Source organism: Glandiceps talaboti, chromosome 2 (assembly GCF_964340395.1).
Source record: "Glandiceps talaboti chromosome 2, keGlaTala1.1, whole genome shotgun sequence".
Taxonomy (NCBI): Eukaryota; Metazoa; Hemichordata; class Enteropneusta; family Spengelidae; genus Glandiceps; species Glandiceps talaboti.
The window spans coordinates 6,447,120-6,470,635 of NC_135550.1; the positions used below are offsets into that span (position 1 = coordinate 6,447,120).

General features: G+C 35.7%; 2 protein-coding genes across 2 annotated transcripts in view; both read right to left on the reverse strand.

Moving 5' to 3' along the window:
- Positions 1 to 364: 364 nt before the first annotated feature.
- Positions 365 to 7,734, reverse strand: LOC144451516 (heat shock protein HSP 90-alpha-like). Its single transcript, XM_078142388.1, has 9 exons — positions 7,578 to 7,734; positions 5,630 to 5,803; positions 4,918 to 5,284; positions 4,207 to 4,652; positions 3,448 to 3,613; positions 2,964 to 3,154; positions 2,207 to 2,623; positions 1,567 to 1,900; positions 365 to 1,141 (listed from the first exon to the last, which is right to left on the reverse strand). The coding sequence occupies exons 2-9, from the start codon at positions 5,801 to 5,803 to the stop codon at positions 1,029 to 1,031; spliced, it is 2,208 nt and encodes a 735-aa protein (XP_077998514.1). The 5' UTR covers positions 7,578 to 7,734; the 3' UTR covers positions 365 to 1,028.
- Positions 7,735 to 9,539: 1,805 nt separating this feature from the next.
- The window catches only part of LOC144452560 (protein O-mannosyl-transferase 2-like), a 30,679-nt gene continuing 16,702 nt past the window's right edge, over positions 9,540 to 23,516 (reverse strand). Inside the window, 4 exon segments of the mRNA XM_078143666.1 lie at positions 9,540 to 9,713; positions 10,000 to 10,111; positions 10,628 to 10,768; positions 11,227 to 11,392. Coding sequence (XP_077999792.1) covers positions 9,608 to 9,713; positions 10,000 to 10,111; positions 10,628 to 10,768; positions 11,227 to 11,392 — 525 coding nt within the window. The 3' untranslated portion in view covers positions 9,540 to 9,607.

Consider the following 23,516-nt stretch of genomic DNA (forward strand, 5'->3'; position numbering starts at 1 on the left):
CGATACCACTAATACTATGACATGCCAGGTTCCAATTTCAAGCTGATAAAACATGCTATCCTCAATTCATGGGCGCTGTTGAAGATGTTATCGTGTGATTGGCATATGCATGGAGTCATCAAGGCTACATTCTAAGCAGTTTGACAAATGAGATTTTGGCCATTATTGAATTTATTTCTCAATTAGGAGTAAATATATGTACAGTGATAACTGATGCACTGTAGTGTCTGAGGCACACGTTTGTTCTTTCACCAGAATTCTGAGGGCAATTTGACTATAATGGCATGGAAACTGTTGACACGTAGAAATTCTGATGTGATATTTGCATATCTTGCATTATACACATGTACTAATTCACAGCAACTTATGTTTACATTATTCTTTATTGTAACAAAAAAGGCAAATGAAAATACAAAAACATTACTGAAAAAAACTTGAGAAAGTCGGAGCAAGACAGTTCTCACTTTCACACATCTAGTTATCTGACATCAATATTGAGAACGGTACAAATTTGGACACCCTCCCCTCCTCCATGACATAGAACAGTACTTGTTGCATGTATGGCATCACCTCCCCCCCTTGAAATGTATATACATTAGAAGTGCATTCTAACCAATGTACAAAACAAGGTCAGTATCTGAAGACGTCTTAAATTCTTGAAGTCTTTGAATTGAAATGCATGAGAAACGTGAAATACAAGAACATCTCTTCTGTACTATTACAGAGTCAAGTGGCAGATATCGATCATCATTTACAGAGACCACAGGGAACTTCTCAGTAATGCAGAAATGTCACGTGCATTTCATCTGATAGTCTTTCATTTAAAGGTGCAATATATACTAACTGTAACTTACTGGAAAGTCTTTATTTTAAGATTGGAGGGACTACACTCTGAAGTAGAATGGGACTGGATTATTGAATAGTATTTGGAATTTAAGACATGTAATCTGTCCAGTCTCTTACATCAATGACTTGGATATCACAATATCCAAGTATCAAAAGATGTTCAGCATTTGGTATCACATGCTTTAGTCAACTTCTTCCATTCTGGATGCATCATCTTCATCGCCCTCTAGTGGTGGCATATCTTCTGGGGCAGCAGCATCACCCTCTGGCATGACCAGGTCATCATCATCAATTCCTGTAATTTAGTACAAGAGATTACATGAGTTCTAATGAAAAGTTTGTAATTGTTAGATAGTTGAGAAATTGTGTGTGTTGTGGTTCAAATTGGCATTTCTTTAGGGTTGTATAATTTGTGCAGTTGTCTCAAGAGTGCCTGGACTTCCATGATTTATCCACATTCAGCTGTCAATCGTGTTTATTTCAAATGTCCAACAACTTCTACATTGTGGTGCACATATAGAAAACATACTTAGAGGACTGCAAAATTGCAAATCAAGGGACCATCCAATTGTTTTGCCTACAGTACCCATTACTCCCATCATCTACACTGAAAGATTTGTCGCCTTTTTTAAAACTTCACATTTCCGTCAGTTATGCGACAGACAACATCAAACATCTAGTAAGTGTAATTAAGCTGGCAAGGACATGAATCTTACTTACCAAGACCAAGCTTGATCATTCTGTGGATACGTCCAGCATGTGTCTGTGGTTCTTCCAGGGAGAATCCTGATGACAACAGTGCAGTTTCAAACAACAACATAACCAGATCTTTCACAGATTTGTCATTCTTGTCTGCGTCTGCCTTCTGCCTCAGTGTATCTAAAATAGCATGATCTGGGTTGATTTCTAAGTGTTTCTTGGCTGCCATGTATCCCATTGTACTGTTGTCCCGGAGTGCTTGGGCTTTCATGATACGTTCCATGTTGGCTGTCCATCCAAACTGACTGGTAACTATACAGCAGGGTGAAACAACTAACCTGTTGGATACAGTAACCTACACAAAAGGAAAGAAATGTCCGTCAGAATGGCACTAAATACTTGGAAAAAAAGGCAAAATGTTTTCTGTCATTCCAGATATGCAAACTATGTTTCACTCTCTCCATACTCCGTGACCAATATGGTGCATATGTTTTGTCCATTAAAACTCTTTCCAGTGGTAAAGGTTGATGATTCATACATACATTTTATACACCAGACATCTTGATCAAAATCAAGACTATATTTTTGTGCATCACACTTGCATGCTGTTTTTCCCTGTTGAACTATAAATGCATGTTGTAGATTTCAAAGTCATACTTACTTTTTCAACTTTTTTGTCTAGGATATCTTTCATAACTTTGCATAAGTTTTCAAATTTGGCTTTGTCTTCTTCCAGTTTCTTCTTTTCATCTTCATCTTCAGGAAGTTGAAGTCCTTCCTTGGTGACAGACGTCAGTGTCTTGCCATCATACTCTTTCAACTGCTGCACAGAGTACTCATCAATAGGTTCAATCATGTACAACACTTCGTAGCCACGTTTCCGGAGTCTCTCAACGAATGCTGAATTGGAAACTTGATCTTTGTTCTCACCAGTGATGTAGTAGATGTGAGTTTGATTCTCCTTCATACGGGTACAATAGTCTTTCAGTGATGTTAGTTCATCACCGGACTGGGAGCTGTGATACCTAAGTAAGTCTGCAATCTTGTTTCTGTTTTGGCTATCTTCATGAATACCAAGCTGTTGAATAGAAAGGAACTTTGTTATTGCACAGTGACTAGCTGGTATTACCAAGTTACAGTGATGACGAAAAAGAAATGTAGCCTGTGGATAACATGGCAATTATGTATTTTGGTACAGACAGCCATTGCCCAATGGACTCCCTTCATTTAACAACCATCTCAATCTAATTACCTATAAAACCTGGCATAATTCTGAGAGTTCAACACCTAGCTTATATTTCACATTCTGCTAGAGAAAATATTTTCCCATGCCAAAAAATGTAAACATACTTTTTGTAGATAACAAAACTCTGATGTCCACACAACACACAATAACAAAACACAAAATGTTCCTTTACCTTTAGATTCTTGCTGAACTGTTCGTAGAATTTCTTGAAGTTATCTTTATCTTCTGAGATATCGGCAAACAGTTCCATACATTTCTTGACAATATTCTTGCGGATAACTTTCAAGATCTTACTTTGTTGGAGCATTTCACGGGAGATGTTCAATGGCAAATCTTCTGAATCCACAACTCCCTTGACAAAGTCTGGACAACAAACAAGAAAAGATTGCGCTGTAAGACACTTGCTGATTACTGTTTGATTCTGTTTCATGAGAGGGTGATGACAGATGGCATACTTTACAAAACAGAAGACAGTCAAAGCTGAGGAAACTCTTCTGCTTGCATTGCATCACATTTGGAACATTAAGGTGTGGTTAAAAATGATACTTCAGATGCATTAGTAGAAAGCATCATCGACATACTTCGTCCAGTATAGAAGGAATAGGAATGTGTCAATACAGTTATTTGCTTAAGCTGTTTTAACTTCAAATACTTACTCAAATATTCTGGAATGAGATCTTCACAATTGTCCATGATAAATACACGTCGCACATACAGCTTGATATTGTTTTTCTTTTTTTTGTTTTCAAACAGGTCGAAGGGCGCCCTCTTTGGAACAAATAGGAGTGCACGGAATTCCAACTGTCCTTCAACTGAAAAATGCTGAAGAAAAAGGATGGAAAAAACAGTTACAATTTAACACATCAACGATTAAATACTCTCAATGTGAAAACTAGCTAAGAGCATAGAATGGGACAAGACAGTTTGAAGACCATGGTAACAGGACATTGATAAAGAGGTCCCCCATTGTCTAATTTCACTGTAAAGCCTGTGATCAGACACATTTCTCTCCTTCCATTGCACTACCTGGACTAGCATCATCAACTCACCGGTCTGCCATACCAAAGGCATGACTGATGACAGTGATCATTGATTTCAGTCAGGCTCTTGTTGTGCTGGAAGTATTTACAACAGCACAAACAACTTGCATATATTCAGAATGCATGACAATATTAACTTCTGGATTTCTTAACAAGACGCTGGGTCAGTAATTGTTTTATACCAACTACACCATATTCAACTGATCTCCTCCCCCCCCCCCCCCCCCCACCACACACAAACACACGCTAGCTGAACAATTACAGACAGCCACACGCGTGCACAGATGGTGAAATCATGGGGACTAGTGTAACAGATGTATGTTGTTCATCTTTCACAAAACCCCTTTGTAGTGTTAGCATATTCTGGTTACTTACTTTGACAGCCAAGTGGTCCTCCCAATCATTGGTTAAACTCTTATAAAATTCACCATATTCCTCTTGACTGATGTCATCAGGGTTACGTGTCCAGATTGGCTTTGTTTTGTTTAGTTCTTCATCCTCTGTGTACTTTTCCTTGATTTTCTTCTTCTTCTTGTCTTTCTTTTTGTCAGCATCTTCATCTTCATCCAAGTCTTCAATCTTGGGTTTCTCCTTGTCTTCTTCGCCTTCTTTTTCCTCCTCTTCCTTCTTTTCTTCTTCCTCTTCATCCTCATCATCACTGATTTCCTTGTCCCGTTCCTTCTCTACCAGAAGTCTGATTGGATAGCCAATGAACTGACTGTGTTTCTTCACTACTTCTTTCAGTCTTTTCTCGTCAACGTACTCTGTCTGATCTTCTTTCAGATGGAGGATAATCTTTGTACCTCTACCAAATGGCTCGCCTGACAAAATAAAAATGTGTACATTAGTTTAACGACAACTCAAACTTAAGTCATTGTGGAGACTTTTGAACTAGTCCAGTCCCTATACGGTATTCATTACGATTTACACCTCGACTCACTGTGGTTTAGTTAGAGACCATGTTGACATCCAGACTACTTATGAACATGCCAAACTGCTATAACAGAAGTTGTCAATACACTTTTCAAGTTAAGACTAGTGTCTATCACTTTTGACTTCAGAAGTAGAATATGAAGATAAACTTACCATTGTCTGACTTGACAGTGAATGAGCCACCAGCTGATGACTCCCAGATGTACTGTTCATCATCATTGTGTTTGGAGAATACTGTCACTTTGTCTGCAATCAGATAGGCAGAATAGAAACCCACACCAAACTGACCAATCATAGAGATATCTGCACCAGCCTGAAGAGCCTCCATGAAGGCCTTGGTACCTGACTTGGCAATTGTACCCAGATTGTTGACCATATCTGCTTTGGTCATACCAATACCTGTGTCAATGATTGTCAGCGTTTTGTCGTCTTTGTTGGGAATGATCTTGATGAACAGATCTTTGCCCGACTCAAGTTTACTTGGCTCAGTCAGACTCTCGTATCTGATCTTGTCCAAGGCCTGCAAAACAAATAATTTCGAAAGGTCAAAGGTAACCAAATCAAGGGAAAGTAGTACTGATTCTAATGATCAAGTTGAAGTAAGTTTTCCATCATAGATAATGTTTGACACATCTCCCAAATATCCCATCAAGATTTTTCAACAATGGCAAAACTTAGAGGTTACCATTGACTTAGAGACTAAGTCATTCTGAAGGGTATTATATCCACAGAAGATCAAATATTGATGGTTCTTTGTTTACTGAAAAGTTGAACTACCCCCACCACTTATAAAGGTCATTCATTTGACTTCCATTGTTAATGAATACTTTTGGGCTTGTTGTCGAGATTATGAATTATTACTTACATCAGATGCATTGGAGATCAATTCTCTCAGGAAAATTTCTTTGTTTGAGTAGAAAGTGTTGATGATCAAACTCATCAACTGAGCAATTTCAGCTTGAAATGCAAAGGTCTCGACCTCGGCCTCATCCTCAACCTCCATGTTCTGCTGTGGTTGCTGTGGTGTTTCCTCAGACATCTGAAAAATATTCATACATGGACAAGTTAAGAAAAGGTTGAGATGACGCAAAACACAATACAATGACTGTAACATTGCTGATAAGAAATACTTCACGTTATTTACAGGGTATGATGTAGGGGAAATAATTTTAAAAAGAGTGCGAGTTGTAAATAGATGAGTAACTAATATACACAGATCTCCTGGCGGAAAATTCAACAAATGACAAATTGTACATAGACTAATTTGAAAATTCAGATGTGTTGAAAAATTGAACCGAATATAGTCTCAGATTCAGAATTCACACTGGAGGACAATGCGGGGCTAATCTCATATTGAGCCTCACATTCAGTCTCGTACAGAGAAAATCACGACACCCAGTAAAGCTGTCAAACAAGAAATACCATAGTGACTACAGGAAATGTCAGCCACCCTTACTTCTACAGACTTTTAAAATAAGATTAAAATCTTTTTACAAAGCTGCAATACAGATACATCATTGGAAGTGCACCTACGAACAAATGGCTGAACTTTCACCTCTCAAATACCTGGGTGACGTACTTTTATCTGTTTTTCTGGTATTTTTTTCCTGTGCAAGCCAAGACGTCCCCTCTCTCCCATCAAGTGAGTGTGAAGAGGGAACATTTCCTGGAGTATCAACATTCATTATTATTTCTTGTTTGACTGCTTTCATCTGGTGTTATTGCGATTTTTCGAATGAGGCTGAATCAATCTGAGACGATCTGATTCAAAGACCAACTTTACATAAATTGAACACATATGGAATGCTTATTATTATATTTTATTTATTACATTTTATCAGCACAATTTGTCATGAACACCATGCATGGATGTTATACTCTATAAATTACAGAGTTAGTCCCCAGCCCTGTCTAATGATCAAGTGATTAATTTACATAGAAATGACGAATTTTCCTTTTAAGAGGCCCCCACCTATGAATTTAAATACATTCACAAGAATTGTAATGAGCAAATGTCAGTTTTCCACAGAACTAGCCTACTAGTCCAGTAACGACTATTTTCAGTAACCAAATGGATTTCGAGGATTCGATTTTTTATTTATGATATTGCAAAAACTTCATGCAAAAGCTTGATTTTGATTGAAGCTTTCTCTTTTCTACTGTAACAATTACAAATTCTCAGAAAACTACCGTCATTAACATAATACTGAGATTATCCGAATGACTAATGTAACACTGTTCTTTTACCCCATTGAATGCACGGAATGTTCGGGAATATATGATTTTTTATGACAGTATTATTATAAAGTTATAACTACAATTTAGTACAAACCAGTTTATACAATGACAAAGGAAAATTGATATTACGACCCAGCTGCACGTATATGTATAGTCTTAGCTTTTGGCGACATTTAAAGTAATGAAAATTGCACCATTTTCACATAATTAATCAAATATTATCGACCTGAAAATTTGGTTTTGGAGTTTGGGAGTCTTTTTCCTTTAAAATTACTCTCGTGAGTCATTAGTCTCAATCATGGCACAACTTACAGAAACGAGATAAAATGTCAAGTGAAAATATATTTTTTGTCTTTATACTTTTGATTACACTGAAAGACACTGGGAACAAATTTCCAACAGAGAGAATTAAGAAATTTAGGTTGTTTTCAGTTTAAAACATGTCAGAACTAGCATTCATTTGATGACCATTTACCACTTTGGGATCACACGTGTACCGCAGTAGTAACGCGGATTCAATGACATGTGGTTTTCACCCAGAAAATGTAGCTTCAAATGAAAATGTTCTCACTCACCTTTAGCGGTTATCCTTAGTACGAAAATTAGAAATGAATGTGATTCGTACAATTCTGGTTTATGTGTCTGTGCCGACAAGTTAAACTTGTACGCTACTACTACCGTCAGGGTTGGCGTGGGTTTAAATGTAAGTAGCGTTTGTCGAGAAACTTCTAGCAGACACGAGGTTGCCGGTTTACCGGAAATGCCTCGTTTACATATAACATATTAATACACTACACTACAGTATTCACAATTTTTCTAAATCAGAAAGGACTCTGGCATGTTTTATGGTGTATAAAGAACCTAACTAACCACTACTAACCAAACCATAAATATTTACACTTATCATTGCGTGATTGATGAAACTACCCACGAACTATTTAGAGGAAGTAGAATTACAGAACAGAGATGTGAAGCGGTTTCTAGAAAGTTCCATCAAACCGGAAACGGAAGTGTACTGAAATGTAGTCTGCAACGTCCTCTTTCGAATTTCATATCTCTTCTTTAGATCCTGGACTGTACGAACCTTATTATTAATTTTAAATAAAACAACTTTACAATGTTTTTCTTCTTGAAAAAAATAATTATATGAAACAATTCAGTAGACCAAGCCTGTGTCTGTAACTCAATTTCAGAAAGCTAAAATAAATGTTTAAAAGTTCATTATTGTACATAAAGAACTGATTTTTAAAACTACTGGGTAATCATAAACAAACAAACAAACAAACAAACAAACACACACATCGACAGGAAAAGACAAAATTTCTTCTTTCTTCAAATGGTAACGTTTATCAATATTGGGGCAGTGAAGAAATATTCTGTATATGAACAGGAATGAAAAAATTTGAACTTTATTAAAGATGAAAAGATACAGAATAAAAAATAGATTATTTACAAAAATAACTTGAAAGTTTGAAGATACATAACAATTATAATTGCTAAAAGTGTACACATACATTGCTCTTGGTCTTTTCAGTTAAAAATTTCAACCTGAAACTATTTGGTTTTTGTACAGTATGGAATCCTATTCAGAGTAATCTTGGAAGATCACAAAATCCGGAGTATTTCCAGGAATTACAGCCTCCCTATGTCAATTGTCAGTACTTTACAAAGATATTAAAATTGTAATCTAAAATCTCGTCCTCCAATTTATAGTTTAAAATACTTTATGAACGGTGCTAATGGGTAAAAAACTTGACATATTGCACTTGGAAGTTGGATAAGAACTAAAACAAACTTTTTTTTTGTATTCATAGAAATTTGTTTTACATTTATGAATGAATTAAATTTACCCTCCCACTTCACTTGGAATTCATTTCTGGAACAAACATTTTAATACTGATTAAAATTTGTACTCAGAACATATACCTTACGTTGCTGAGTGGCAGTGCACATAACTGAGTATTTGTGTTAAGATCATGAAAACTGATTTCTGTATAGCTTAGGAGTACGTTACAAACCAGGTAGTACAAGGAAATATAAGATACCATTTGGAACACTCTTCCCTCTCTCAATTTTCTGAGGTTGATATCAAACATGACACACACTGAGTTGAAATGCTGGTACCATACAGTACTGCCTTTGTTATGCCATTGAGACAAACCGTCATTAGTAGAAATAACTGCTATGAACTTTAAGAATGAAATCAATGAAAGTTGCTGGTATAGGTACCCAGTTCAGTTGACTATAATCTTCACCCATAGCAATGAGTGTTTCTGTGAAAATTTGAAAATTAAGGGTAGACATAATCCTTTCATTTGAAAGGTTTAACTCGTCAAAGCAGTTTTATGGAAATTTTTGGATTTATGCGTGCTACAATGGTAATTTATTGAGGAATAACTTTCATGGAAATTCTTGGATTCACTTGTGACTGGTCATTTATTGTGGAATACATTGAGTTGATGAGTTTTCTACACTTGGAATATATTGTAATACATCTATGTACATCTACATTTCAAGTACTTCCTGCTAACACCACTGTAATATTTGATGGTATGTGGATTATGGGGAACAGATATGTAGTTGCATGGATCTGGGGAGGAGGACATTAAAATTCCCATGATTCCATCCATTTCAAGCCTGCTAAAGTACTGTTGTCGTCTTCTGCTAATGGTCCATGCATTCCATATGACAGTGGATAAAACATTAAAAAGCTGAAATAAAAAAATAATTTTATTTATAAAGAAATTCTTACTAAATCACAAAACCTTCACATGAAATTCACCGAGAATTAAGACTACAATGCATACTGTATAAGCAGCACACCTGACTGACATCTGCCACATAAACTTCAAATACTTTTGGTTGTTGCTTACTTGACTGAAATATAGAATTTCTCTAATAAACTAATTGTCAGTGCAGCCTAGAACATCACGTGTAAATATTTTTGAACTAGTCAAACAATACTATGCAGTTCTCCTACAACTGATAATTTCTTACCTTTGGATAATAACAGCAATGATAACTGACATTCCAACTCCATAAACACTTAGACTGGTGTGTGGCAAATTATAACTTTGAAGTCTTGTCAGAAGATAATCTAGTAAAATACCTATTAGACAAAGAGAAAGAGATTGTGGTAAATGTGATGTCATCACCAGAGATTTTCCCAGAAATCCATGCATGACATCTCCAAAGTGGCTGAATAAATGTCTAGTGTAGTAGGGCTTCCTACAAGACTTCAAAAGATTTTGAAGTTATTTTCATCATGCAAAATCAATTACGTATTATAAGTTGATACACAGACAAGTAAGAAGTAAGATTTCTTACTTGTCTGTGGTTGATAGCAGTTAATCAATGGGAGTGTACTAAAGGCAAAGGCTTGACTGGCTTCAATGTAATGCTATAAATGTGGACATTTGTCATTTCTGCTAAAAAGTCCAGGAAAAAATGTAGAACTGTGGTATGATTATGAAATAGCTACATATTTACATTCAAGCTAGGCAGTCAAAGTTACAGTTTGGTCCTGATTTAGGGTAGGAAGGTGTTAGGCTCCTTAGCATGAACAGTAATTGTATGATAATCATGAGAAGCAGGTGTCCTGTACTTGAACTAAAAGTCAACTTACCTGTAAGCATACTGTTGTAAAGCATAGCAGGGAAATAATGGTGGAAATACAGAACTCTTCCCATCAAATAGAATGGAAAGTAATGTAAAGCCCAGCCTAGCAGTAACCAACAACAACTGCTTAGAAATCTTCCTTTTAGTTCTGAAACAACACATCATAATATGGACCATTGAATAAGCTGTCATTAAACAGAGATGGAAGATGACACAAACTTCTAGGCACCTATATCCCCTATTGGGCTCACATGTCCATAAGGTCAGTTTTCCTCAATAAAGGGTCAATCTCTTCATAAACACTGACGCATGCAGTCAAAAATTTCAAGTAATGATTTTCAAGTATGTGTTTGGAACAAAAGTTTACTTCAATACAATGGTTTACCAACACAGATAAATTTTTATTTGAAGTTGTAATTTTTGCTTTTAAATTTATAATAAGGTAATTTTTCGAGGAAGATGATGGCTACAGTGTAATCTGTGATGTCATCGCCTAAGATGATGTAGGAAACTGTGTGGTACACTATGGTGGAGTGAATGAAGAAATCAAATAGCAAAATGAACAACAAATAACGAAAGGTAACATTTGAATAGAGTAGCAGTTACCTTTTATTCTAACTGTGTCTTCTATTTTCCTCTGGGCCATTATAGCATAAATACATGCTATTATACAGAAAACTATCAATGCGGATGTATTGCCCCACCAAATGACTGGATTACCAAGTAAATATACACGGTAGTCACTTTCATTTACTCCAGAAAACCTCTGACCCTAAATAAAGATCAAGAACAAAGTCACAGAAACGTTAATTACATTGTATGACCTTCACCTTGAATCCAAACAAGTGCATGCATGTACACACATACTCATTCACCCAGTGTGTCACACACACACACACACACACACACACACACACACACATACGTGTGTTTTATTACAAATGAGGCCTTCAGTACGGGTGTGTGTTATGAGACCCCTAGTTTGTTGTGATGCTAAATCCATGAACATGATATCGTATATTCTTCCCCTAGTAGACTATACAAAAATCATCGCAGTTTAAAGAAACAACCATTAATGAGCTTTCTGTAGGCATGTGAACTTGTGAAGCCTTCCCAGGCTGACGTGGTTTATGGAGCCACTGGGTGTGAAGCATTTACTGGGCATAAGCTTAAAAGGAGGACCTTGGACCGAGTGTGTACTTTTAAGTGGGAAGTAGGGCCATTTACATACTCATGGAATTAAAGTATAAAATGAGAACTTTATGTATTTTTAAAAGGTAAATTAAATATCCCTGTATTTTCCACTGTATCTTTACACAACAGCAACTGCAAAATTGTCAGAAAACTGACAACCTACTGTAATATTCTGGTATTTGACATAATTCCATATGCTTTCTTCCTTGAAAAATATAGCCTTTGGAGAATGTAGAGTAGACAGGAAAAGATACCAAAAACTCTTGAAAACTTCAAAACCAGTTTGAAGTTAACCAAGTTGTTTGCATGTTATTAGTAGACTTCTTGAAACACGATTGTAGTCATATGGTGTGATAGGTGAACAAACAAGCGAGAAGGTGCCCAGAATGCCAGGTCCATTTATATTATCACTTCACATAATCCAAGGCTTCATGGTTAGTCAGAGATTACAATTATTGTTCAGGTACTGAGTATTTTTGATTGGGCAATGGAGAAAATGAATTATATGGTACGTTTCCAAGGTAGTGCCATGCATTATTTTCAGAATGTGGTTGATCGATACACTAGCCCATGGTCACAGCTGAATTTATGTATGACCATGCATTGAGCCCAGGTGACAGTGTAGTGACCATAGTTGGCAGAACTCACATGGAGTCTAAAGTAGGTTACATGATGCATTTGTATAAATAACTCTGCCCCCCCCCAACTGCCACAAATTGCTGTGCCTTATCTGACTAACAAATTTGCTTTTAAAAAACTTAATAACAAATTCTGCTTACAGAGGTCAAACTCTTTCCTGTACAACAGAGATTTATCCAGTTAGCAACTAGCTACTACCTGCATTGAAACATTTTTCCAGGAAGAGGAACATGAATCAAAATTATTCCACTGTTGTTATATTTAGGAAAGTGAGTTTAAAGTATTTTGCCTTTGAAATAAGACTGTGATAGGTTAGCAAACAAGTTACTATGTAGCCTAGAATCCATTAAAGTTCCTTATACTATGATCACCACATAGTCACCAAAGCTCAGACCACAGATGAGAGATTCAATGTCTGCATTAATTTTAAATAGAAGACACAAATAAGTCAAATCATGTACGCATTAAAAGCTACCAAGTAATACCTTGGTGTGTGTATTTTCAACAGAAAAGCAGGGCTATTTACACACCTTTGGTACCATGGTACAATGGAAGGCCATGGAGTGTGATAATTTAAGTGACAAATAAGGCCATCTACACACTCTTAGTAATATGGCAACATGACAGACCTTTGACTGTCTATTTATACATTGAAAGTTGGCCATTTATACAATCATAGTAATAATATGGCACAATGAAAGGAGTTTGTAGTGTGTACTTTTACGAGGAAAGTTGAACATTTACACATTCATAGTATTTTGGTAGAATGTATTTTTTAAAGTTTAAAGTGGGGTCATTTAAACACTCTTGGTCGTTTAGTAGAGAGGGGGACATTATTGTGTTCTGAAGTGGAAAAGTAGGAAGTCCCAGAATGTAATCATACAAGACGTCAACTACAGGCTATGCACCTTTGAACAGCAACCAATATACAATTGTAAGATGACTGATGACTCAATATATTGTTCTCACATTTGACAGCACTGAATATATGTGGTCTTGCTAGATATTAGACTTTAGGGGGATATTACACCAGACACAGAAAAAATATAAAGATCATATATTTTTATTTGAAACATCAAAACCAACAGTTAGAACTTTGCTATGTTGTAGACCAACATTATTTCATTTTGGAATAAAGACTTCCACTTAAAAGGCTTTGTTAGATGATCTGACAAGTAAAACGTGTGCATAAAGTGAAAAAATGAAGTAAGAAAAGTTTAAACTTAAACTTTGAACATAATGTTTACATAAAGTATCCCCAATCCCTGTTCATTTTTTTTTATTTTTCAAACATTTGAAAAGCTGACTTCAAATGAACAATAAGAAATACAGTTCCAGCATGATACTCAGTGAAGGTGAACTTTTTAAATTAAATGGTGTGATAGGTGAACAAACAAGTGAGTAGGTGCCCAGAATGCCAGGTCCACTTATATTATCACTTCACATAATCCAAGGCTTCATGGTTAGTCAGAGATTACAATTATTGTTCAGGTACTGAGTATTTTTGTTTGGGCAATGGAGAAAATGAATTAAATGGTACATTTCCAAGGTAGTGCCATGCATTATTTTCAGAATGTGGTTGATCGATACACTAGCCCATGGTCACAGCTGAATTTATGTATGACCATGCATTGAGCCCTGGTGACAGTGTAGTGACCATAGTTGGCAGAGCTCACATGGAGTCTAAAGTAGGTTACATGATGCAATTGTATAAATAACTCTAACCCCCCCCCCCAACTGCCACAAATTGCTGTGCTTTATCTGACTAACAAATTTACTTTTAAAAAACTTAATAGCAAATTCTGCTTACAGAGGTCAAACTCTTTCCTATACAACAGAGATTTATCCAGTTAGCAACTAGCTACTACCTGCACCAAAGCATTTTCCAGGAAGAGGAACATGAATCAAAATCAAAATTATTCCACTGTTGTTATATTTAGGAAAGTGAGTTTAAAGTATTTTGCCTTTGAAATAAGACTGTGATAGGTTACCAAACAAGTTAATATGTAGCCTAGAATCCATTCAATTTCCTTATACATGTCTACTATGGTCACCACAAAGTCACCAAAGCTCAGACCACAGATGAGAGATTCAATTTCTGCTGTAATTTTAAATAAAAGACACCAATAAGACAAATCATGTACATAATACAAGCTACAAAGTAATACCTTGGTGTGTGTATTTTCAACAGAAAAGCAGGGCCATTTACACACACTTGGTACCATTGTACAATGGAAGGCCATGGAGTGTGATAATTTAAGTGACAAATAAGGCCATCTACACACTCTTAGTAATATGGCAACATGACAGACCTTTGACTGTCCATTTATACAATCATAGTAATAATATGGCACAATGAAAGGAGTTTGTAGTGTGTACTTTTACGAGGAAAGTTGAACATTTACACATTCATAGTATTTTGGTAGAATGTATTTTTTAAGTTGAAAGTGGGGTCATTTAAACACTAATTGTAGTTTGGTAGAGAGGGGGACATTATTGTGTTCTGAAGTGGAAAAGTAGGAAGTCCCAGAATGTAAACAGACAAGACATCAACTACAGGCTATGCACCTTTGAACAGCAACCAATATACAATTGTAAGATGACTGGTGACTCAATATATTGTTCTCACATTCGACAGCACTGAATATACGTGGTCTTGCTAGATATTAGACTTTAGGGGGATATTACACCAGACACAGAAAAAATATAAAGATCATATACTTTTATTTGAAACATCAAAACCAACAGTTAGAACTTTGCTATGTTGTAGACCAGCATTATTTTGTTTTGGAATAAAGACTTCCACTTAAAAGGGTTTGTTAGATGATCTGACAAGTAAAACGTGTGCATAAAGTGAAAAAATGAAGTAAGAAAAGTTTAAACTTAAACTTTGAACATGATGTTTACATAAAGTATCCCCAATCCTTGTTCAGTTTATTTATTTTTCAAACATTTGAAAAGCTGACTTGAAATGAACAAAAAGAAATACAGTTCCATCATGATACTCAGTGAAGGTGAATTTTCTAAATAAATTGGTGTGATAGGTGAATGCCAGGTCTACTTATATTATCACTTCACATAATCCAAGGCTTCATGGTTAGTCAGAGATTACAATTATTGTTCAGGTACTGAGTATTTTTGATTGGGCAATGTAGAAATTGAAATAAATGGTACATTTCCAAGGTGGTGCCATGCATTATTTTCAGAATGTGGTCGATCGATGCACTAGTCCATGGTCACAGCTGAATTTATATATGACCATGCCTTGAGCCCAGGTGACATTGTAATGACCATAGTTGGCAGAACTCACATGGTGTCTAAAGTAGGTTACATGATGCATTTGTATAAATAACTCCCCCCCCCCCAACTGTCAAAAATTGGTGTGCCTTATCTGACTAACAAATTTACTTTTAAGAAACTTAATAACAAATTCTGCTTGCATAGGTTAAACTCTTTCCTATACAACAGATATTTATCCAGTTAGTGACTAGCTACTACCTGCACCAAAGCATTTTTCCAGCAAGAGGAACATGAATCAAAATTATTCCACTGTTGTTATATTTAGGAAAGTGAGTTTAAAGTATTGTGCCTTTGAAATAAGACTGTGATAGGTTACCAAACAAGTTAATATGTAGCCTATAATCCATTCAAGTTCCTTATACTATGGTCACCACAAAGTCACCAAAGCTCAGACCACAGATAAGATAGTCAATTTCTGCTGTAATTTTAAATAGAAGACAATACAAGCTATAAAGTAACACCTTGATGTGTGTATTTTCAGCAGAGAAGCATGGCCATTTACACACACTTGGTACCATGGTACAATGGAAGGCCCTGGAGTGTGATAATTTAAGTGACAAATAAGGCCATCTACACACTCTTAGTAATATGGCAACATGACAGACCTTTGACTGGCCATTTATACAATCATAGTAATAATATGGCACAATGAAAGGAGTTTGTAGTGTGTACTTTTACGAGGAAAGTTGAACATTTACACATTCATAGTATTTTGGTAGAATGTATTTTTTAAGTTGAAAGTGGGGTCATTTAAACACATATTGTAGTTTGGTGGAGAGAGAGAGACATTATTGTGTTCTGAAGTGGAAAAGTAGGAAGTCCCAGAATGTAAACAGACTAGACATCAACTACAGGCTATGCAGCTTTGAACAGCAACCAATATACAATTGTAAGATGACTGGTGACTCAATATATTGTTCTCACATTTGACAGCACTGAATATATGTGGTCTTGCTAGATATTAGACTTTAGGGGGATTTTACATCAAACACAGAAAAAATATACTGATCATATATTTTTATTTGAAACATCAAAACCAACAGTTAGAACTTGCTATGTTGTAGACCAACATAATTTTGTTTTGGAATAAAGACGTCCACTTAAAAGGGTTTGTTAGATCATCTGACAAGTAAAATGTGTGCATAAAGTGAAAAAATGAAGTAAGAAAAGTTTAAACTTAAACTTTGAACATAATGTTTACATAAAGTATCCCCAATCCTTGTTTAGTTTTTTTTTTTTCAAACATTTGAAAAGCTGACTTCAAATGAACAATAAGAAATACAGTTCCATCATGATACTCAGTGAAGGTGAATTTTTTAAATAAATTGGTGTGATAGGTGAACAAACAAGTGAGTAGGTGCCCAGAATGCCAGGTCTACTTATATTATCACTTCACATAATCCAAGGCTTCATGGTTAGTCAGAGATTACAATTATTGTTCAGGTACTGAGTATTTTTGATTGGGCAATGGAGAAAATGAATTATATGGTACATTTCCAAGGTAGTGCCATGCATTATTTTTAGAATATGGTCGATCGATGCACTAGTCCATGGTCACAGCTGAATTTATATATGACCATGCCTTGAGCCCAGGTGACATTGTAGTGACCATAGTTGGCAGAACTCACATGGAGTCTAAAGTAGGTTACATGATGCATTTGTATAAATAACTCTAACCCCCCCCCCCAACTGTCAAAAATTGGTGTGCCTTATCTGACTAACAAATTTACTTTTAAAAAACTTAATAACAAATTCTGCTTGCATAGGTAAAACTCTTTCCTATACAACAGATATTTGTCCAGTTAGCAACTAGCTACTACCTGCACCAAAGCATTTTTCCAGCAAGAGGAACATGAATCAAAATTATTCCACTGTTGTTATATTTAGGAAAGTGAGTTTAAAGTATTGTGCCTTTGAAATAAGACTGTGATAGGTTACCAAACAAGTTAATATGTAGCCTATAATCCATTCAAGTTCCTTATACTATGGTCACCACAAAGTCACCAAAGCTCAGACCACAGATAAGATAGTCAATTTCTGCTGTAATTTTAAATAGAAGACAATACAAGCTATAAAGTAACACCTTGATGTGTGTATTTTCAACAGAAAAGCAGGGCCATTTACACACACTTGGTACCATGGTACAATGGAAGGCCCTGAAGTGTGATAATTTAAGTGACAAATAAGGCCATCTACACACTCTTAGTAATATGGCAACATGACAGACCTTTGACTGGCCATTTATACAATCATAGTAATAATATGGCACAATGAAAGGAGTTTGTAGTGTGTACTTTTACGAGGAAAGTTGGACATTTACACATTCAAAGTATTTTGGTAGAATGTATTTTTTAAGTTGAAAGTGGGGTCATTCAAACACTCATGGTAGTTTGGTGGAGAGAGAGACATTATTGTGTTCTGAAGTGGAAAAGTAAGAAGTCCCAGAATGTAAACAGACAAGAGGTCAACTACAAGCTATGCAGCTTTGAACAGCAACCAATACACAATTGTAAGATGACTGATGACTCAATATATTGTTCTCACATTTGACAGCACTTCATATATGTGGTCTTGCTAGATATTAGACTTTAGGGGGATATTACACCAAACACAGAAAAAATATACTGATCACATATTTTTAATTGAAACATCAAAACCAACAGTTAGAACTTGCTATGTTGTGGACCAACATAATTTTGTTTTGGAATAAAGACTTCTACTTAAAAGGGTTTCTTAGATGATCTGGCAAGTAAAACCTGTGCATGAAGTGAAAAAATGAAGTAAGAAAAGTTGCAACTTAAACTTTGAACATGATGTTCACATTAAGTATACCCAAGCCTTGTTCAGTTTATTTATTTTTTTAAAAATGTGAAAAACTGACTTCAAATGAACAATAAGAAATATTGTTCCACCATGATACTCAGTGAAGGTTGAACTTTTTAAATAAAATGGTGTGATAGGTGAACAAAAAAGTGAGTAGGTGGCCCAGAATGCCAGGTCCACTTATATTATCACTTTACATACTCCAAAGCTTCATGGTTAGTCAGAGATTTCAATTATTGTGCAGGCACTGAGTATTGTTGTTTGGGCATGGAGAAAATAAATTAAATGGTACATTTCCAAGGAAAGCCATGCATTATTTTCAGAATGTGGTCGATCGATACACTAGCCCATGGTCACAGCTGAATTTATGTATGACCATGCATTGAGTCCAGGTAACGGTGTAGTGACCATAGTTGGCAGAACTCACATGGTGTCTAAAGTAGGTTACATGATGCATTTGTATAAATAACTCTGCCCCCCCCCCCCAACCTGCCAAAAATTGTTGTGCCTTATCTGACTAACACATTTACTGTGTAAAAAACAGAATAACAAAATATTCTGCTTACAAAGGTCAAACTCTTTCCTGTACAACAGAGATTTGTCCAGTTAGTGACTAGCTACTACCTGCATTGAAACATTTTTCCAGGAAGAGGAACATGAAGCAAAATTATTCCATTGTTGCTATATTTAGGAAAGTGAGTTTAAAGTATTGAGCTTTTGAAATAAGACTGATAGGTTAGCAAATAAGTTAATATGTAGCCTATAATCCATTCAAGTTCCTTATACTATGGTCACCACAAAGTCACCAAAGCTCAGACCACAGATAAGATTTCTGCTGTAATTTTAAATAGAAGACAATACAAGCTATGATGTGTGTATTTTCAACAGAAAAGCAGGGCCATTTACACACCCTTGGTACCATGGTACAATAGAAGGCCCTGGAGTGTGATAATTTAAGTGACAAATAAGGCCATCTACACACTCTTAGTAATATTGCAACATGACAGACCTTTGACTGTCCATTTATACATTGAAAGTTGGCCATTTATACAATCATAGTAATAATATGGCACAATGAAAGGAGTTTGTAGTGTGTACTTTTACGAGGAAAGTTGAACATTTACACATTCATAGTATTTTGGTAGAATGTATTTTTTAAAGTTTAACATGGGGTCATTTAAACACTTATGGTAATTTGGTAGAGAGGGAGACATTATTGTGTTCTGAAGTGGAAAAGTAGGAAGTCCCAGAATGTAAACAGACAAGAGGTCAACTACAGGCTATGCAGCTTTGAACAGCAACCAAAAAAATGAATTATATTAAAATGAATTAAATACTCCAAAGCTTCATGGTTAGTCAGAGATTTCAATTATTGTGCAGGTACTGAGTATTGTTGTTTGGGCATGGAGAAAATAAATTAAATGGTACATTTCCAAGGAAAGCCATGCATTATTTTCAGAATGTGGTCGATCGATACACTAGCCCATGGTCACAGCTAAATTTATGTAATACCATGCATTGAGCCCAGGTGACGGTGTAGTGACCATAGTTGGCAGAACTCACATGGAGTCTAAAGTAGGTTACATGATGCATTTGTATAAATAAGTCTGCCCCCCCCCCTCATCTGCCAAAAATTATTGTGCCTTATGTGACTAACAAATTTACTTTGTAAAAAAACTTAATAACAAAAAAATTCTGCTTACAAAGGTCAAACTCTTTCCTGTACAACAGAGATTTGTCCAGTTAGTGACTAGCTACTACCTGCATTAAAACATTTTTCCACGAAGAGGAACATGAATCAAAATTATCCCATTGCTGTTATATTTAGGAAAGTGAGTTTAAAGTATTGTGTTTATGAATTAAGACTGTGATAGGTTAGCAAACAAGTTAGTATGGAGCCCAGTATCCATTCAAGTTCCTTATACTATGGTCACCACAAAGTCACTAAAGCTCAGGCCACAGATGAGAGATTCAATTTCTGCTGTAATTTCAAATAGAAGACACAAGTCAAATTGTGTACACATTACAAGCTACAAAGTAATACTTTGGTGTGTGTATTTTCAACAGAAAAGCAGGACCATTTACACACCCTTGGTACCATGGTACAATAGAAGGCCCTGGAGTGTGATAATTTAAGTGACAAATAAGGCCATCTACACACTCTTAGTAATATGGCAACATGACAGACCTTTGACTGTCCATTTATACATTGAAAGTTGGCCATTCATACAATCATAGTAATAATATGAAGTAGGAAGTCCCAGAATGTAAACAGACAAGAGGTCAACTACAGGCTATGCAGCTTTGAACAGCAACCAAAAAAATGAATTAAATGGTACATTTCCAAGGAAAGCCATGCATTATTTTCAGAATGTGGTTGATCGACACACTAGCCCATGGTCACAGCTAAATTTATGTATGACCATGCATTGAGCCCAGGTGACGGTGTAGTGACCATAGTTGGCAGAACTCACATGGAGTCTAAAGTAGGTTACATGATGCATTTGTATAAATAACTCTCCCCCCCCCCTCATCTGCCAAAAATTATTGTGCCTTATGTGACTAACAAATATACTTTTCAAAAAACTTAATAACAAAAAATTCTGCTTACAAAGGTCAAACTCTTTCCTGTACAACAGAGATTTGTCCAGTTAGTGACTAGCTACTACCTGCATTGAAACATTTTTCCAGGAAGAGGAACATGAATCAAAATTATTCCATTGTTGTTATATTTAGGAAAGTGAGTTTAAAGTATTGTGCTTTTGAAATAAGACTGTGATAGGTTAGCAAACAAGTTACTATGGAGCCCAGTATCCATTCAAGTTCCTTATACTATGGTCACCACAAAGTCACCAAAGCTCAGGCCACAGATGAGAGATTCAATTTCTGCTGTAATTTTAAATAGAAGACACAAATAAGTCAAATCATGTACACAATAGAAGCTACAAAGTAATACCCTGGTGTGTGTATTTTCAACAGAAAAGCAGGGCCATTTACACACCCTTTGTACCGTGGTCAAATGGAAGGCCCTGGAGTGTGATAATTTAAGTGACAAATAAGGCCATCTACACACTCTTAGTAATATGGCAACATGACAGACCTTTGACTGTCCATTTATGCATTGAAAGTTGGCCATTTATACAATTATAGTAATAATATGGCACAATGAAAGGAGTTTGTAGTGTGTACTTTTACGAGGAAAGTTGAACATTTACACATTCATAATATTTTGGTAGAATGTATTTTTTAAGTTGAAAGTGGGGTCATTTAAACACTCATTGCAGTTTGGTAGAGAGGGGGACATTATTGTGTTTTGAAGTGGAAAAGTAGGAAGTCCCAGAATGTAAACAGACTAGACATCAAGTACAGGCTATGCAGCTTTGAACAGCAACCAATATACAATTGTAAGATGACTGATGACTCAATATATTGTTCTCACATTTGACAGCACTTCATATATGTGGTCTTGCTAGATATTAGACTTTAGGGGGATATTACACCAAACACAGAAAAAATATACTGATCATATATTTTTATTTGAAACATCAAAACCAACAGTTAGAACTTTGCTATGATGTAGACCAACATTATTTTATTTTGGAATAAAGACTTCCACGTAAAAGGGTTTGTTAGTTGATCTGAGAAGTAAAACGTGTGCATAAAGTGAAAAAAATGAAGTAAGAAAAGTTTAAACTTAAACTTTGAACATGGTGTTTACATAAAGTATCCCCAATCCCTGTTCATTTTTTTTTATTTTTCAAATATTTGAAAAGCTGACTTCAAATGAACGATAAGAAATACAGTTCCACCACGATACTCAGTGAAGGTGGACTTTTCAAATAAATTGGTGTGATAGATGAACAAACAAGTGAGTAGGTGCCCAGAATGCCAGGTCCACTTATATTATCACTTCACTTACTCCAAGGCTTCATAGTTAGTCAGAGATTACAATTATTGTTCAGGTACTGAGTATTTTTGTTTGGGCAATGGAGAAAATGAATTATATGGTACATTTCCAAGGACGGGGTAGTGCCATGCATTATTTTTAGAATATGGTCGATCGATACACTAGCCCATGTCACAGTTGAATTTATGTATGACCATACATTGAGCCCAGGTGAGAGTGTAGTGACCATAGTTGGCAGAACTCACATGGAGTCTAAAGTAGGTTACATGATGCATTTGTATAAATAACTCTCCCCCCCCCCCAACTGTCAAAAATTGCTGTGCCTTATCTGACTAACAAATTCACTTTTAAAAAACTTAATAACAGATTCTGATTGCATAGGTTAAACTCTTTCCTGTATAACAGAGATTTATCCAGTTAGCAACTAGCTACTACCTGCACCAAAGCATTTTTCCAGGAAGAGGAACATGAATCAAAATTATTCCACTGTTGTTATATTTAGGAAAGTGAGTTTAAAGTATTTTGCCTTTGAAATAAGACTGTGATAGGTTACCAAACAAGTTAATATGTAGCCTAGAACCCATTAAAGTTCCTTATACTATGGTCACCACAAAGTCCTCAAAGCTCAGGCCACAGATGAGATTCAATTTCTGCTGTAATTTTAAATAGAAGACACAAATAAGTCAAATCATGTACACAATACAAGCTATACACACACCTTGGTGTGTGTATTTTCAACAGAAAAGCACAGGGCCATTTACACACCCTTGGTACCATGGTACAATGGAAGGCCCTGGAGTGTGATAATGTCAGTGACAAATAAGGCCATCTACACACTTTTAGTAATATGGCAACATGACAGACCTTTGATTTTGACTTCACAATTATGAAAAAGAAAAAAAAAAGACCTTGAAAAAGTAGGATCATTTACAAAGTAACATTGCAACATGGTTAAATGTGCGACTGGGGAGAGTACACAAACTCTTTTTTATAAACATCAAAGCCAACAAAGTTACAAATATACCATACTGAG